We start from the raw sequence: 19,187 nt of genomic DNA, 5'->3' as shown, positions 1-19,187 counted from the left end.
GCTAACCTACTGTAAATTGAATAATATGTCCTAACTTAATAGAGGACTCACTGTAGATTTAAATGAAAAGTATGTTTATTAACCTTCCTGGCGGTAACCCTTACGTTCGGGGTAAGCCGTGCAGGAGGTTTTCTCCGGCCCTGCTCGGCCGATTTTCTTAATTTTTTTTTTTTGCTGGACTAGCTGCGCTAGCACACCGATCGCCACCGCTCCGCGCCCGATCGCCGCTATTCGTCGGGGACGCGTGGCCCCCCTCCCCAGACCCCGTGCGCTGCCTGGCCAATCAGTGCCAGGCAGCGCCGAGGGGTGGATCGGGACTCCCAATGACGTCACGACGTCGCTGACGTCGCTGACGTCATCCCGCCCTGTCGCCATGGCGACGGGGGAAGCCCTCCAGGAAATCCAGTTCTTTGAACGGGATTTCCTGATCGGAGATCGCCGAAGGCGATCGAAGCGGGCGGGGGGATGCCGCTGAGCAGCGGCTATCATGCAGCGAGCCCTGGGCTCGCTACATGATTTTAAAAAGAACAAAACAAAAAAAACCTGCCGCGCTGCCTCCTGGCGGAATTTTTCATACCGCCAGGAAGGTTAAAGAGAACCCGAGGTGGATCAGGGGCAGATGGGACACAGAGGCATTTTCTCTGCCTCCTGACATGCCTCTATGTTCCCCCAACGCCGCTCTCTGCCCCCACCGCCTCGCTATTATCCCACCGAAATTAGCGACAATATTTGTCGCTCTTTTGGAGGTAAACAGTGAGGAGAACAATTTCCTGTTTAAGATGCCAGGAGCGTTCCTACAGGGTCTACCGAGCTGCCCATTGGGCAGCTCTCTCCTTGACCATGCCCCCTGCCTCTCCTCTGCCTCCCTGCACGCTATGAGAGACACACAGTCTCTCAGTGCAGCGTCGTGACCTATAGGTCACTCAAGTGAAAGTGGCCCACATGAGTAGCGGGGTGCTGCGTTTTTTTGCGGCTACCTGATCCGCTCAGCCCCGTGGATCAGGTAGTGCACTTTTTTTTTATTTTTTGAGTCCACCTCGGACTCTCTTTAAGCACTGTGCAACGCATTTTGCCACTACAAGCAGCTTCCTCAGGTCAATGGCAGTGCACAGTAAACAGAATGTAATGATCTCAGTTGCCTGCTATTAAATCTACATTTCCCGTATATGCAAGTGAGTTTGCCACAAGCTGATCATGATAGTAAATTATATTGGTGACATTCTATTGCTGATGTTATACTATCTAGCGCCTATAGCTCATGGCAAACTCAACTTGCAACCTCCCCCTAACCTATCCTCTCACATTAACCCTCCTACCAATATACCTGACTACCAGTATGCCTAACTCTAACCTTCCTACCGACACACCTAAAACTAACCTTCCTACCAATACACTACCTGAGACATCCCACTTACTGATGACTCACGCCGCAAACACTTACCGATAACTACACCAAAATTAAATACCCCTGTGCCACTTACGGATTACTTGCCGAACACTTACCGATACACACACCAAACTCAAACACCCCAGCGCCGCTTACTTACTGATCACTGTGCAAAGCTTGCCAAGAACTCGTGCTACTTCCTGCCGTTTCTGTTTCATCCACACAACTTGCTGATTCTCACTAGGGATGGTCGGAAATGCCAATTTCCGATTCCGCTGAAAATCCGCATTTCGCCATTGCCGATTACCGCTACTGCTACCGATTCTGCTTTCTGCCACCAATTTCCGCATTCCGATGCGGATTTCCGCCGGAAATCGTGGACATTTCTGCCGACTTTAACCACTTGAGGACCACAGTCTTTCTACCCCTTAAGGACCAGGCACTTTTTTTCCATTCAGACCACTGCAGCTTTCACGGTTTATTGCTCGCTCATACAACCTACCACCTAAATGAATTTTGGCTCCTTTTCTTGTCACTAATAAAGCTTTCTTTTGGTGCTATTTGATTGCTCCTGCGATTTTTACTTTTTATTATATTCAGCAAAAAAGACATGAATTTTGGCAAAAAAATGATTTTTTTAACTTTCTGTGCTGACATTTTTCAAATAAAGTAAAATTTCTGTATACATGCAGCGCGAAAAATGTGGACAAACATGTTTTTGATTAAAAAAAAAACCCATTCAGTGTATATTTATTGGTTTGGGTAAAAGTTATAGCGTTTACAAACTATGGTGCAAAAAGTGAATTTTCCCATTTTCAAGCATCTATGACTTTTCTGACCCCCTGTCATGTTTCATGAGGGGCTAGAATTCCAGGATAGTATAAATACCCCCCAAATGACCCCATTTTGGAAAGAAGACATCCCAAAGTATTCACTGAGAGGCAAAGTGAGTTCTTAGAAGATATTATTTTTTGTCACAAGTAAGCGGAAAATGACACTTTGTGTCAAAAAAAAAAAAAAGTTTCCATTTCTGCAAACTTGCGACAAAAAAAAATGAAATCTGCCACGGACTCACCATGCCCCTCTCTGAATACCTTGAAGTGTCTACTTTCCAAAATGGGGTCATTTGTGGGGTGTGTTCACTGTCCTGGCATTTTGGGGGGTGCTAAATTGTAAGCACCCCTGTAAAGCCTAAAGGTGCTCATTGGACTTTGGACCCCTTAGCGCAGTTAGGCTGCAAAAAAGTGCCACACATGTGGTATTGCCATACTCAGTAGAAGTACTATAATGTGTTTTGGGGTGTATTTTTACACATACCCATGCTGGGTGGGAGAAATATCTCTGTGAATGACAATGTTTTCATTTTTTTTACACACAATTGTCCATTTACAGAGTTATTTCTCCCACCCAGCATGGGTATGTGTAAAAATACACCACAAAACACATTAAACTACTTCTCCTGAGTACGGCGATACCACATGTGTGGCACTTTTTTGCACCCTAACTGCGCTAAAGGGCCCAAAGTCCAATGAGTACCTTTACAATTTCACAGGTCATTTTGCGACATTTGGTTTCAAGACTACTCCTCATGGTTTAGGGCCCCTAAAATGCCAGGGCAGTATAGGAACCCCACAAATGACCCCATTTTAGAAAGAAGACACCCCAAGGTATTCCGTTAGGAGTATGGTGAGTTCATAGAAGATTTTATTTTTTGTCACAAGTTAGCGGAACATGACACTTTGTGAAAAAAAACAATTAAAATCAATTTCCGCTAACTTGTGACAAAAAAATAAAAACTTCTATGAACTCACCATACTCCTAACGGAATACCTTTGGGTGTCTTCTTTCTAAAATGGGGTCATTTGTGGGGTTCCTATACTGCCCTGGCATTTTAGGGGCCCTAAACCATGAGGAGTAGTCTGGAAATCAAATTCCGCAAAATGACCTGTGAAATCCTAAAGGTACTCATTGGACTTTGGGCCCTTTAGCGCAGTTAGGGTGCAAAAAAGTGCCACACATGTGGTATCGCCGTACTCTGGAGAAGTAGTACAATGTGTTTTGGGGTGTATTTTTACACATACCCATGCTGGGTGGGAGAAATAACTCTGTAAATGGACAATTGTGTGTAAAAAAATCAAAAGATTGTCATTTACAGAAGTATTTCTCCCACCCAGCATGGGTATGTGTAAAAATACACCCCAAACACATTATACTACTTCTCCCGAGTACGGCAATACCACATGTATGGCACTTTTTTGCACCCTAACTGCGCTAAAGGGCCCAAAGTCCAATGAGTACCTTTAGGATTTCACAGGTCATTTTTGTTTCAAGACTACTCCTCACGGTTTAGGGCCCCTAAAATGCCAGGGCAGTATAGGAACCCCACTAATGACCCCATTTTACAAAGAAGACACCCAAAGGTATTCCGTTAGGAGTATGGTGAGTTCATAGAAGATTTTATTTTTTGCCACAAGTTAGCGGAAATTGATTTGAATTGTTTTTCTTCACAAAGTGTCATATTCCGCTAACTTGTGACAAAAAATAAAATCTTCTATGACCTCGCCATACACCTAATGGAATACCTTTGGTTGTCTCCTTTCTAGAATGGGGTCATTTGTGGGGTTCCTATACTGCCCTGGCATTTTAGGGGCCCTGAACCGTGAGGAGTAGTCTTGAAACCAAATGTCGCAAAATGACCTGTGAAATCCTAAAGGTACTCATTGGACTTTGGGCCCCTTAGCGCACTTAGGGTGTAAAAAAGTGCCACACATGTGGTACCGCCATACTCAGGAGAAGAAGTATGTGTTTTGGGGTGTATTTTTACACATACCCATGCTGGGTGGTAGAAATATCTCTGTACATGACAATTGTTTGATTTTTTTTACACACAATTTTCCATTTACAGAGAGATTTCTCCCACCCAGCATGGGTATGTGTAAAAATACACCCCAAAACACATTATACTACTTCTCCTGAGTACGGCGATACCACGTGTGACACTTTTTTTGCAGCCTAGGTGCGCTAAGGGGCCCAACGTCCTATTCACAGGTCATTTTGAGGCATTTGTTTTCTAGACTACTCCTCACGGTTTAGGGCCCCTAAAATGCCAGGGCAGTATAGGAACCCCACAAGTGACCCCATTTTAGAAAGAAGACACCCCAAGGTATTCCATTAGGTGTATGGCGAGGTCATAGAAGATTTTACTTTTAGTCACAAGTTAGTGAAAAATGACACTTTGTGAAAAAAAAAACAATAAAAATAAATTTCCGCTAACTTTTGACAAAAAATAAAATATTCTATGAACTCGTCATACACCTAACAGAATACCTTGGGGTGTCTTTTTTCTAAAATGGGGTCACTTGTGGGGTTCCTATACCGCCCTGGCATTTTACGGGCCCAAAACCGTGAGGAGTCTGGAAACCAAATGTCTCAAAATGACTGTTCAGGGGTATAAGCATCTGCAAATTTTGATGACAGGTGGTCTATGAGGGGCCGAATTTCGTGGAACCGGTCATAAGCAGGGTGGCCTTTTAGATGACAGGTTGTATTGGGCCTGATCTGATGGATAGGAGTGCTAGGGGGGTGACAGGAGGTGATTGATGGGTGTCTCAGGGGGTGATTAGAGGGGAAAATAGATGCACTCAATGCACTGGGGAGGTGATCGGAAGGGGGTCTGAGGGGGATCTGAGGGTTTGGCCGAGTGATCAGGAGCCCACACGGGGCAAATTAGGGCCTGATCTGATGGGTAGGTGTGCTAGGGGGTGACAGGTAGTGACAGGAGGTGATTGATGGGTGTCTCAAGGTGTGATTAGTGGGGGGAATAGATGCAAGTAATGCAATGGCGAGGTGATCAGGGCTGGGGTCTGAGGGTGTGGGCGGGTGATTGGGTGCCCTAGGGGCAGATGGGGGTCTAATCTGATGGGTAGCAGTGACAGGGGGTGATTGATGGGTAATTAGTGGGTGTTTAGAGGAGAGAACAGATGCAATGCACTTGGGAGGTGATCTGACTGCGGGTCTGCAGGCGATCGGATGGTGTGGGTGGGTGATCAGATTGCCCGCAAGGGGCAGGTTAGGGACTGATTGATGGGTGGCAGTGACAGGGGGTGATTGATGGGTGGCAATGACAGGGGCTGATTGATGGGTGGCAGTGACAGGGGGTGATTGATGGGTGATAGGTGATTGGCAGGTGATTGACAGGTGATCAGTGGGTTATTACAGGGGAGAACAGATGTAATTAATGCACTGGTGAATTGATAAGGGGGGGTCAGAGGGCAATCTGAGCGTGTTGGCGGGTGATTGGGTGCCCGCAAGGGGCAGATTAGGGTCTGATCTGATAGGTAAAAGTGACAGGTGGTGATAGGGGGTGATTGATGGGTAATTAGTGGGTGTTTAGAGGAGAGAATAGATGTAAACAATGGATTTGGGAGGTGATCTGATGTCGGATCTGTGGGCGATCTATTGGTGTGGGTGGGTGATCAGATTGCCCGCAAGGGGCAGGTTAGGGGCTGATTGATGGGTGGCAGTGACAGGGGGTGACAGGGGGTGATTGATGGGTGATAGGTGATTGGCAGGTGATTGACAGGTGATCAGTGGGTTATTACAGGGAAGAACAGATGTAATTAATGCACTGGCGAATTGATAAGGGGGGGGGGGGTCTGAGGGCAATCTGAGGGCAATCTGAGCGTGTGGGCGGGTGATTGGGTGCCCGCAAGGGGCAGATTAGGGTCTGATCTGATAGGTAACAGTGACAGGTGGTGATAGGGGGTGATTGATGGGTGATTAGTGGGTGTTTAGAGGAGAGAATAGATGTAAACAATGGATTTGGGAGGTGATCTGATGTCGGATCTGCGGGCGATCTATTGGTGTGGGTGAGTGATCAGATTGCCCGCAAGGGGCAGGTTAGGGGCTGATTGATGGGTGGCAGTGACAGGGGGTGACAGGGGGTGATTGATGGGTGATAGGTGATTGACAGGTGATCAGTGGGTTATTACAGGGAAGAACAGATGTAATTAATGCACTGGCGAATTGATAAGGGGGGGTCAGAGGGCAATCTGAGCGTGTTGGCGGGTGATTGGGTGCCCGCAAGGGGCAGATTAGGGTCTGATCTGATAGGTAAAAGTGACAGGTGGTGATAGGGGGTGATTGATGGGTGATTGATGGGTAATTAGTGGGTGTTTAGAGGAGAGAATAGATGTAAACAATGGATTTGGGAGGTGATCTGATATCGGATCTGCGGGCGATCTATTGGTGTGGGTGGGTGATCAGATTGCCCGCAAGGGGCAGGTTAGGGGCTGATTGTTGGGTGGCAGTGACAGGGGGTGATTGATGGGTGATTGATGGGTGATTGATGGGTGATTGACAGGTGATTGACAGGTTATCAGGGGGGATAGATGCATACAGTACACAGGGGGGGGGGGGTCTGGGGGGGTCCTGGGGAGAATCTGAGGGGTGGGGGGGTGATCAGGAGGGGGCAGGGGGCAGGGGGGGGGATAAAAAAAAAATAGCGTTGACAGATAGTGACAGGGAGTGATTGATGGGTTATTAGGGGGGTGATTGGGTGCAAACAGGGGTCTGGGGGGTGGGCAGGGGGGGGGTCTGAGGGGTGCTGTGGGCGATCAGTGGGCGGGGGGGGGCAGATCAGTGTGTTTGGGTGCAGACTAGGGTGGCTGCAGCCTGCCCTGGTGGTCCCTCGGACACTGGGACCACCAGGGCAGGAGGCAGCCTGTATAATACACTTTGTATACATTACAAAGTGTATTATACACTTTGTAGCGGCGATCGCGGGGTTAACATCCCGCCGGCGCTTCCGTATGGCCGGCGGGATGTTACGGCGGGTGGGCGGAGCCAGTTGCCGGGGGAAGCGCGCGTCATCAATGACGCGATCGCTCCCCCGGCATAGGAAAAGGACGCAACGCCCTAAGGCGTATTGCGGTCCTTAAGGCATCCACTTTGCCGCCGCCCATGGGCTGTGGGCGGTCGGCAAGTGGTTAACATCGATTTTCTCAAAAATTATAAGGTCTTTTTGAAAACTTTTTTACATCTTGTTCACAAGATTCTGTTTAATAAACCCTGAAAGTTTGGTGTTTCTAGGACTTACGGGGGCTTTGCTATTAATCGCTAAAATCAGCGGATTTTTACTGTAATGTAAAATGCAGAAAATCTGCATTATCCGATATGCGGTAATTTTAAGCCAATCAGAAGACGCAGAATGAATAAGCCAATCAGAGAATGTGGAAATTTCCGCCTAAATCCCCATTCTCTGATTGGTTTATTCATTCTGAGTCTTCTGATTGGCTTAAAATTACCGCATATCGGATAATGCAGATTTTCTGCGTTTTACATTACAGTAAAATCTGCTGAGTTTAGCGGTTAACAGCAAAGCCCCCATAAGTCTTAGAAACACCAAACTTTCATGGTTTATTAAACAGAATCTTGTAAACAAGATGAAAAAAAAAGTTTTTAAAAAGACCTTATAGTTTTTGAGAAAATCGATGTTAAATTCGGCGAAAATTTCCGCGATTTCCGATGCAGAAATGCAATCCGAATGAGCATCCCTAATCCTCACACCCTGATGTCCCATAGCCGCAAGTTTATATTGCAGTCTATCCATTATGATTCAGTATCCATTATGCTAAAATTAACTGCTTCACCTCTAGGCATAAATAACATTGGATTTTAAGGTATTTCTTTTTTTTTTTTTGTTACACAGCAATGTCACCTAAGCTAACCATGGAGTGGATCCACATTCATATCTCTTCCCTCCAGTGCCAATCTTCTCATGCTGTCCTTCTTCTCCATGTGAAGCTTCCCTTTCTTATGTACCAAACAGAATCCCTTTGTCCCATATGCTGAGTTCCTCCTGTGCTGTTGTCTACTTGCTGCCTTCTTTTCCAAATACAGCACCCACCCTTACATGACCTGTCTCCTTACTTTGCCAGCAGGTCCTCTCTTTCATGTGTTGCTTCCCATTTGTCGCCTCCTCTTCAACTTGCAGCATCCCCTCTTTTATGTCTAGTCCCCTTTTGTGGACAGTGCTTTCCTTGCATGCTTTCATTCCTATTTGCAGCCTTCTCTGTCTCTGTCTCCCATGTCCATGTCCTCTTCTGCAGACAGCAACTACCCAAGGTTGTGCTTTATACAGAAATATAATCCTGAAAGAGCCTAGATATCAACTTTAATAACAGTATGTACTTGCAAAACAGGTTATCCTTGGGATAAATCAAGCCTGAAGTCCATGGAGATTGACCTGAAAAAATTTGAGGAACTGGACCAGTTTGCTTCAAAGGTATAAATGATCTACTTTTTTTGTAACTTTGAGCAAAATTACTTCTTTAAAATGTACACCTCCTTTAAAACTGAAAGTAAAGTCTTGAAATGTATATAGATAACCCGACTCTAAAGGTATACTAGATGCCACATCAGCCATCCAAGCATGGAGGCTAATAACAAGGAAGGCAGAGTCCTAGAAAGCACATAGGCAAATGCAAGGGTGGATTACAGCTGCCCAGAATCCCCCCTCAGACCAGGGCCGGTGCTGTGTCTGGGTACAGGCACAAGTTGAGACACCAGAATGTCTGCAGGTATCCTGCTGCAGCTCACAGTGTCAGGAACCGGCCCGCGGCACGCCTGCGTATACTGTTCCCGACTGCGGGTTTGACCAGATCAAACGGGGAACAGCCTTATTCAAGCTGCAAACAATGCTGTGACCCCTAAAAAGCCTCTTACTGCCACCACTAGCGGTTTGCTAGACACGTCCACTCGGCTGTCGAGTGCTCAGCACGCAATCCGCGTTTTCGTATTCGGGTCAGCTTTGCGCTTTAGGCCAAATACGGGAACGCCACGCACACACACGCACAGTTGCAATCTTACACTGTAGTGAAGCAAAACCACTAACAGTCGTTCCGAACGATATTGTTAGCCACTCTGCTGTCGAGCTACTCGCACTGGCGTTTTCGTACGTTGGGTCAGCTGCACGCTTTAGGCCAACGTATGACAAACGCCCCCACACACAATGCAATTACAATCTCATACGGTAGGGTTGCCCAAACGTACAATCAGGCACGGACTTATACACAGTTACACTTCAGTTTCTTCTAGGCTATGAGTGTTAGTTTAGTACAGCAGAAGTCAAGCTTATTAAATAACGATTTAATATTCCAGGAAAACGTGAAACAGTGCAGAAAGTAATTTATACAACAGATGTACAAAAAACAAAGTAAAAAAGTACAAAGTAAAAGTTACAAGATAAAAGTACACACAAGGATATTTGCGTAAAAATAAAAATGGGGATTAAAACGTTACCAACTTGAAGGTCTAAATGTTGATGGCGGGAGCACGCCGGTTTTTTCGACCAGGAGTCGAGATCATCCCTAGCTATGTGCTATATCCAGGAGAAGATACCTGTGACTGTCCTGGACCAACTTAAATAGTCCGAAGTGTCCCCTGGGGCATTTAATGTCCAGCCCCCAGGAACTAATGCAATTTCCCCGTTTGTGACATCACCGAACACTTGTCCTAGTCTTCCTGTGATATGCGAACTTCAAAGGGTTCCTGTTTTAGCTTTTTGAAGGTTGCAGAATTCAACAGGTAAGATTGTATCCTAACAGACATCAAAAGGCTTCCTCAACATTATTTCCTAGCATCAAAGTTTTCCTGTCTCCGTTTTTAAAGTCTGCAGAGATTTCCAACCCCTTCTAGCTGGCTGTCATGTAAATTTCAAACCTTCAGGTGTCAACTTCCCCTGTCCCCAAGACTCTGGTAGTCTTGCTTTGTATATGGGACAATGGCTTACTCTAGAGTTCAAAAGCCAGGCCAGCCTATTCTTCCTCAATTGGCAGCTAATTAGCAGTAGACACCTCTTCCCCTGCTGGAAATTGAGGGCAGAGGTAATGTACATTTACATACAGAATTTTCATGTACATACAGGCTCCCATTAACCGTTTCCTGGGGCCAGGTGGCACCTTCAAGAGCCAGACTAGCTTTTAACAGACCTACTAGACAGAAACAGGACAGAAATATGTTCTGTTATTATCCTTAACATTATCAGCACCCCAATATATCACCACACACAGCACAGCCCCCTTTCTTTCCCTGCTACAGTTGACTTTGGATGGAGCAGCAGCGTTTGCACAGAGCATGAAGCAGCTCTGGGGAACTAAACAGCGTCAGGTATGAGCACAACCCTGTGCCCTGCTGTGTGAATGCTTTACTTTTCCCTTCATTACCAATGTCGACTGTCCTCATTATTATCTGTATTCAAACTGCTCCTAATGGATCCCGTTGTCGATCAGTAGCAGATCGGACATTTAGGAAATATTTGTCAGATCCTGCCAGTCAGATGGGAAATTGCATTGTGTTTACCCAGCATGATGTCCTACCATATTATTATACTGTATTGTGTGTGGCTGAGGGAGACCTTTCAGGAACCCCCCTCCCCTCCTTAGGCATACTGTACTCCCTATACCTTTAACCAGTGTGGGAATGCATGTAGGAGAAGGGGGTTTTCCTCCCAATGCAGAGCACCATGCCCACTGCTGTGGTTGCATAGGAGCCCTTTTAAACCCGCCTGCAGCCCGGTGGGGGTGCCAAATAATGAAGGAGGTTGTGTGGCTGCAGCCATCATTTTTTCAACAACTGACTAGAGAAAGAATATCTATTATAGGTTGCAGCATGGGAATGGCAATAAGTGCAACATTTTCCAATTGGTTACCTTCATGTTTACATCATCTTAATGAAAATAGCATGTTTCAGAGAATTTCTGTTAATTCAGAAATTTGGAACCATAGAATTAAATACAAAAGGTTTAAATTGACAAAATAAATGTAAGGCTAGGGACATTGCACACTGAGGCCATATAAAAATAGGATCACAATATGGAGGCGAAAGTCACATCTTGTGTTACGTGTACAATACAACACAAACAGTGAAGCATCCAGTATGTGAAAAGTATGCTTCAGCACATTTGTAAACGCACATTCGTCCAGTACCGCACAGCATGCCTCGCATTATGCCGACAGATTCCACCGCACCACTAAGGCGCCAATGTGTACATCCCCTTACAATATAATTGCATTGTTTTTACCATGTGATTAGTCTAGTGTTCCATGCACTGCAATATGTCAGTGTGATAGTAGCCTACAGATACAGATAGCCTACAGACACAAATCAAATACTCAGAAAGAATTCCAACAAAGTCATAATTAACTACTTGCCAACCGCGTCACGCCGATGGCGGCAGCCCCAGGACCGCCTAACGCCGATTGGCGTAAGGTCCTGCGGGCCTGTTTTGCAGGAGATCGCGCATCTCCGCATGGTAGGCAGAGCCTTCAATCTCCCAGTGGCGATCGCTGCTAGGAGAATGTTAGACGGCAAAACCACCGTCTTTTTACTCCATACAGCGCTGCGATCTAAGGCAGCACTGTACTGGGGACAGCCGTTTCACACAGCTGTCCCCCTGGTAGGCTTGGGGATGATCCACTGTCATAGGCTGAAGCCTTTGACAGACAACACAGAAATTGTCACTTGCACGCCTGAAGTTTAACTCTTTCAGGCACAAAAAAAAGAAAAAGAAACTCACCATCATTATTTATATGCTTGGCACTGTCCATACACTGTCTGTACACATCTTTATTTGCATAAGTCATTGGTAATGTTGGTGTTATCCATAGTTATTTTTGTTGTTCTTTTTTTTCTCCAAACTAGTTAGATACCAAAGGAACTATTGCACAGCTAGTCAAAGAGCTTGTAAGAGGTGTTAAGACAGACTTGGAGAAAATAAGAACGATCTGGATATGGATCTGTCATCACATAGGTAGGTGCAGGTGGCACTACAGTGTGATTGAACTAGTAATATAAAAAGGTAGAAAACTAGTGCACAATCCCACGGGAATCTATCTATGAAAGATGTTGTTTATACATACAGGCCTGCTTAGCTTGCACACAGTACTTGAATACACATACGTTTAGTGAAATCACTCATCTAATGTAGTTCAATGTCATCACCAGTGGTGCTCATCACGAGCTCGTGATCACGAGTAACTTGAGGTCATAATCGGCATTAGTGATCAGCTCTATATCACGAATGCCGATCCTGAATGCACTCATGATCACACTCGTTACCCAACTCAAAATCATGAGTTACTCGTGATCACTAGTATTGGTATTGGTGATTAAAAACTCGCCGACTTTAGTGGTTAATAGCAAAGCCCTCTTACATGCTGGAAACACCAAATTTTCCAGATATGTTAAGAAGAACAGTGGGAACTAGAGAAAAACATTTTTCAAAAAGACCTTATAGTTTTTGAGAAAATCGATTTTAAAGTTTCAAATAAAAAAGTATACATTTAAATGCGGTAAGTGACAGTTAATGTATTTACCACATTTGTATACTTTTTTCCTTTGAAACTTTAAAATTGCCTTTCTCAAAAACTATAAGGTCTTTTTGAAAAAGTTTCCTCTTGTTCCCACTATTCTTCTTAACATATCTGTCAAATTTAGTGTTTCTAGCATGTAAGGGGATTTGCTATTAACTGTTAAAGTCAGCGGGTTTTTAATCTCGAATCACGACTCGTGATTTGTGATTACATGCAGTTATTCGACTTAATACCACACTCGAGTAAGATATCTGTTTAAATTTGTTATCCCGAGTCAATTTGTAAGTGGGCGGAGTCAAATGCGTGATCACTCAAATTCGTGATTTGGGGTATCCGAGCATCCCTGGTCATCACATTTTGTTTGCTTTTTTTTCTTACATTTTGTGATTTATCTGCATTTTAAATTCATGAGGCAGGTCCTCTTTTTTTCATGTGAGAGGTGTTATTTGCGTTTAAAGCAGGCCCCGATTTACCTCATAGAAGCCTATAGGTACAGATGTTCTGGCACCTTAGACTTTGCCCTCCATGAACCTACAAACCCCCAAACTGCACTGCAAGTGTGCTGGCTGTCCCAGCTGTCACTTCTTCCTTAGTTCCCTTGCCCTCATAGGTAGCTACAGGTGCCCCTTAGTGTTAGGTAGCCAGAAGTACCCTCAGTATTATCTAGAGGTGCCTCCAAGTATTAGGTAGCTAGAGGAGCCTCAGTATTAAGTAGCTAGAGGTGTCCCTGACTGAAGAGAGAACTTGTCGGTGTAATGCCAAGAGCTGGTAGAGTAACTTCACAAAGCTCTTGGTATTCAAGGGAGGGAGGCGCTCAGAGAGGGGAATGAGCCGCCTTTCCATCATCAGGCACCTGTAGGCATGTGCCTACAGTGCCTTATGGTAAATCAAGCCCTGGTTAAAAGTGAATCTGTGTTTGCAATTTTTCAGGTATGTTTTGAATAAAATGACTGGGGTACCTAGATGAAACCAGTACCAAGTTGCCCGACTAATCCTTTCCTGCAGGGCTAACCCTGGTGTGCCCCACGGTGTATACTTCCTTACTCTTGCCCAAGCTTCCCACATGGTCAGCTTTAGTTTCAAGGGTTTTTATTGAAGTTTCACAATAGAAAAGGCCTAAGACAAGCCACAACATAGCCCAAGCAACGTCGGGCATAATAACAATAAATAACAATACTGAAGAATGAAAGCGTTGACAAATGATAAATACAAAGTGAATTGCATAAAGAAAACATGAATAGGGTTTACATAACACAAATTCAGCTGAAATCTCCAGGATGGAAATAGAAAAGGTTGATCAAAATAAGGAAGGTGTGAACACCTGAACTCCCCATGTTATCGAACACCTGGTGGATTTTAAAAGGTGTATTTGCAAAATTTCCGCTAGGGCTCAATCCACTGCAATTGTACACATGCCCAATGATTCTTGGCCGATGCGGCTGGATGAGGTCAGGTTTGCCCTCAATCCCCTCCTAATGTGCCAGTGAGAGAGCCAGACTAGTGGATCATCCTGGCAGAGTGCAGGCCAAGCCTATATTTTTCCCTGTCCACCCTGCCCACTTCCTGCTGCTTCATCATGTGCTGCACCATCTGCCCTCTTTCCCACCTCCATAGCAACAGAATGTGTCTGCAGGCTAGTGTCAGTACAGAACTAGGCTCCAAACTGTCCGCTACGGGATTGTGTTCTGAACCCTGTGGGTGACAGTTATTTTGCATGTGTACACACCTTCACTTTCATACTAGAGCGCCATTCATACTTTGGATGATCGTTCCAATCCAATCCTGTGACAGGCATGCTCAGACTGGCTCAGCTGCAAGTTCAGTACTATGTAAAGTGGACGAACACGTTGATGACAGCGCAAGTTAATTCAGGCGCGGCTATTTCGTCAATGTAATTATCGGCTACAGCACTCTTTCAAGGCGCATACTGTATAAAATGGGCGCATTTTACGGCTATAACTTCCTTCAGATATTAACGCGGCTATTCATTATCCCTGCTGAAACTCCACACTAGTTATCACTGCATAACTGTGCATTACCGAAGCAGGAAAGCAGCTGGCAAATTAAAACTATTAATATATATACCCGAACATTATAGGTTTCTAAGAAAAACTGTTCTCTCCTATATGCGGCTGTTCAAATATCGGTAAACTCTGCTCACTGGCACTGCAGGTTTACTTGCATCTAAGTTTACTGCCAGACTTCATAGCCAGTTTTGCTTTCTGCTGGCTTGCAATGTAACAGAATATTTTTCAAAGAAGAATAGCGGTATAAGAATATATATAGGTCAAATAATATCGGTAATATAATATCGGTCAAATAAATACCGGTCAAAGAAGGCTTGTTATTGCTGCACGGACTGAACCTTGCAGCTCTCATCCCAACCTGCCCATCCACGGAGTGTGCACAGAGCCAGTCTGTACATATACCCTGAGGACTACAAGCCAAAGTGAAATCTCTCCCGCTGTGGTCAGCAAGATTTATGTGTCCTGCAAGCTGCTGACCCCAGAGTGCCTGACTATCTCCATCCTCTGCAAGCTGCGGACATTACTGATCTTCTGAGCAATGACATTTACAGCCACTTTATAACATGGCATTCCAGCTGCAGGAAGTTGCTGATCCTCTGTCCAGTGTTTAAAATAACTAACACTAACTATAGTATGTGTTTTCTCTGACAATTTTACTCCAGAGCCATTATTATTCAAGAATTAGATTTATAATTTTTTTCCTACTACTAAATAGCCCCTAGTTAATGCCGCTATAATATGTCTTCATCTAATTTGTACATTATCGGCTATTTCTACAAAATGTCAATTCACTACACTATAGACTAATATCCACTATTTGTCTGCAAGTTGAAGCAACAACCGATATGGGCACCCTCCTCACCTGGTGCACAGAGGTAGCTATGGGATATCCCTCTGGCTGGCCTGGAGAGTTTCTGCTACCATGGGACAAGCTGTCAAAACTCCCTGGATAATCCTGGAACATGATCCGCGGGGGCTAGCCGTTCCTCAGCTACTCACTCTCTTCATTGCCGGCACTTTGGAGACTCCTCTTAGCAGTAAAATTGTTACCTTCGGCGCATCTATGGGCTACACTGCACTTCTATGCACCGGTGAAGCTCCTCTGATACAGGGCACCAAGTGTCACCAGTCAGAAGCATTTGCGATTGCTGAGAAACCATGTGATAACTCAGATCAGGCTGTAATACAGCCACAGAATGCTGAATCAAATGTGAGTGTTTAGGGGGTCCCAAGTAGTAGCAACTCAGATCAGCTTAGAGTTCCTGGATGGAAAGTGCTGAAATACAATGTAACAAAGTCTCATGGGATTTCCCACATCAACAGGCTGGATACAATGTAACAGCTGGGGTTTCTGGAATACAATGTAACACGTCTTATACAGTGTAATAACTCATCTCAGTATACAGATCCTGTAATAGTAGTGCTGGAAGCTAACGGAAAAGATCAGGTCAGCAGGTGCTCAGATACGATCTATAGAGTGAATGAGAGTCAAAATGCTGAATACAGACAATGGTGAAGAAGTTTCATACAACAGATCACCATCTCCTCTGAGTTCAGTGCTCTTTACAGGTAACAAGTGGCTGTGGCAGAGCACAGCAGGGATTGGGACACGTGCTTCAGCCTGGCTGGCAATATGGGCATATAGTAAAATATTGTTATTCAATATAGATATTTTACATTTATATAGTAAAATATCAGTATTTCATAATTATATTTTACAACAACTTTACTGTGCGCCCTTATTTTCCACTAACCTGTACTATTTTCAATGTTTGCTTCCTATAGCTGCTTGTTATGTGTAGCCTTGTTATAGCGGCTTTGAAACGACTTGAATAGGGACTTTTTACAAATTTTCACTTAAAGTTTAACATAAATTAAGGACTGTGTGTGTGCATTTTGCTTTTATATGTTAGAGAAAAAGCGGCTATAGGGAGCATATGCTATCAATAGCAGTGATTCACAGCCCTATATCACTGTAATTTACAGGATATCCTCCCTACAGCTGACTTTTTCTCTAAGGTATGAAAGCTAAATGTACACATATAGCCGTTAATAAACATGAGGAAAAAATTAGGGGAATGTTGCATTTCAAGCATTTACTATAGCCGCTACATAAGGCTAAAGATCTCTACTATTTCTATCTTCTAGCTACAGCCGCAAAGCTCGGCACAGGCAAGTTCTGAAACGTTGAATAATAGTTGCATACGAAGTGAGCCATATCCGTGAATTAAGTACTAAAATAAAGCTGAAGATCTCTACTATTAGAATCTTATCCTCCTTACAGCCGCACAATGTTGTTTTAGTATTATATAGCGCTAACTTCAATTGAAATTTAAGTTAACCGATATCCGCGCCCATTTTAGCTTACGGCTATTTTAAATGTACGCAAAGTGAATGAGGGAGAGAAGATGGAGGCTCCCCACTGCTGGTAAAGTAGAAAGCAATACAGTGAGAAACCAACCTGGGGGATTGTTGAAATCATTGTTTGAACTGACAAAGTTTGTGGTTTTTACGATGAGTGCAATTCTCCAGCAACATGGACGCTGTTGTGGTCGTGCTCTGTCATTGTTTGCTAATAAGCCTCAACTGTCTATTTTTATTTGTTGCAAAGACTTCAGACCCACACATATCTTATTTGTATTCAGAATATGATGTTCACGGTTATAAAAATCCTGGCTCACGATCATCTAATCCTGATGATGTCTTTCGTGCAAGAAAAGGCGTCTGTGCTGGATATTCCTCACTGTTTGACAATATGTGCAGGTACCACCAAATATTTTGTATCCTGTTTTGCTAAGTCATCATGATGTAGATACTTATACTGTAAACCTTATTATGTTTATTATTGCAGTGGTGTAGTAACAGGGTCTGCTCCAGAAGGGCTGAGTGGGGTTGTCCTTCAGCCAATCCATTCTGTTTCTCCCTATCCTAGTACAGATGTCATCAGCACAGAGAATAGTAAGAAATATGGCACAGTTACCTGATCAAGTGTTATAGGCCTCCTCCTTCAAGGCCCGTGTCTCATGTCTGTGTCCATCTATTGACCATATCATGACATCACTCAATCAACATGTGATAGAAAACTAGGATGGCCAGTAGAACTCTATCTGGTTACTATACTAGGAGAGAGACGGCGAGGAGAGAGGGAGGAGAAAGCCGGCGCGGCCATAACATCATGGCTGGGGGCGGCGCCGGGCACGTTTCAAGCACGCTCGTCGCACGCTGCCTGCCGCCCCTTAGCCCACCAGAGCACTCCTGGACCCACAGCCACTGGAGGGCATGTTACTTGCACGCTGCCCCTTAGCCACCAGAGCGCTCCTGGACCCACAGTTGGCGGAGGGCACTTTACTTGCATGCTGCCCTGGACCCTCAGCCTAAGCTATGCTGCAGGCACATATACCTGGCTAACCTATACTGCAGGCACATATACCTGGCTAACCTATACTGCAGACACATATACCTGGCTAAGCTATACTGCAGGCACATATACCTGGCTAACCTATACTGCAGACACATATACCTGGCTAACCTATACTGCAGGCACATATACCTGGCTAACCTATACTGAAGGCACATATACCTGGCTAAGCTATACTGCAGGCACATATACCTGGCTAAGCTATACTGCAGGCACATATACCTGGCTAAGCTATACTGCAGGCACATATACCTGGCTAACCTATACTGAAGGCACATATACCTGGCTAAGCTATACTGCAGGCACATATACCTGGCTAACCTATACTGCAGGCACATATACCTGGCTAATCTATACTGCAGGCACATATACCTGGCTAACATATACTACAGGCACATATACCTGGCTAAGCTATACTGCAGGCACATATACCTGGCTAACCTATACTGCAGGCACATATACCTGGCTAACCTATACTGCAGGCACATATACCTGGCTAAGCTATACTGCAGGCACATATACCTGGCTAACCTATACTGCAGGCACATATACCTGGCTAACCTATACTGAAGGCACATAGACCTGGCTAACCTATACTGCAGGCACATAACCTGGCTAACCTATACTGAAGGCACATATACCTGGCTAAGCTATACTGCAGGCACATATACCTGGCTAAGCTATACTGCAGGCACATATACCTGGCTAACCTATACTGCAGGCACATATACCTGGTTAACCTATACTGAAGGCACATATACCTAGCTAACCTATACTGCAGGCACATATACCTGGCTAACCTATACTGCAGGCACATATACCTGGCTAACCTATACTGCAGGCACATATACCTGGCTAACCTATACTGCAGGCACATATACCTGGCTAACCTATACTGAAGGCACATATACCTGGCTAACCTATACTGAAGGCACATATACCTGGCTAACCTATACTGCAGGCACATATACCTGGCTAAGCTA

The 19,187-nt window shown here is 44.7% G+C and overlaps 1 protein-coding gene across 1 annotated transcript in view; it reads left to right on the top strand.

Moving 5' to 3' along the window:
- Positions 1–661: 661 nt before the first annotated feature.
- The window catches only part of LOC137504695 (kyphoscoliosis peptidase-like), a 37,899-nt gene continuing 19,373 nt past the window's right edge, over positions 662–19,187 (top strand). Inside the window, exons 1-4 of the mRNA XM_068233279.1 lie at positions 662–746; positions 8,590–8,672; positions 12,089–12,197; positions 17,432–17,549. Of these exons, the coding sequence (XP_068089380.1) occupies positions 662–746; positions 8,590–8,672; positions 12,089–12,197; positions 17,432–17,549 (395 nt within the window). The remainder of the gene's footprint in view (positions 747–8,589; positions 8,673–12,088; positions 12,198–17,431; positions 17,550–19,187) is intronic.

Source organism: Hyperolius riggenbachi, chromosome 4 (assembly GCF_040937935.1).
Source record: "Hyperolius riggenbachi isolate aHypRig1 chromosome 4, aHypRig1.pri, whole genome shotgun sequence".
Classification (NCBI taxonomy): domain Eukaryota; kingdom Metazoa; phylum Chordata; class Amphibia; order Anura; family Hyperoliidae; genus Hyperolius; species Hyperolius riggenbachi.
The sequence above is the reverse complement of the archived record's forward strand: the minus strand, read 5'-3'. Positions and strand labels throughout refer to the sequence as shown.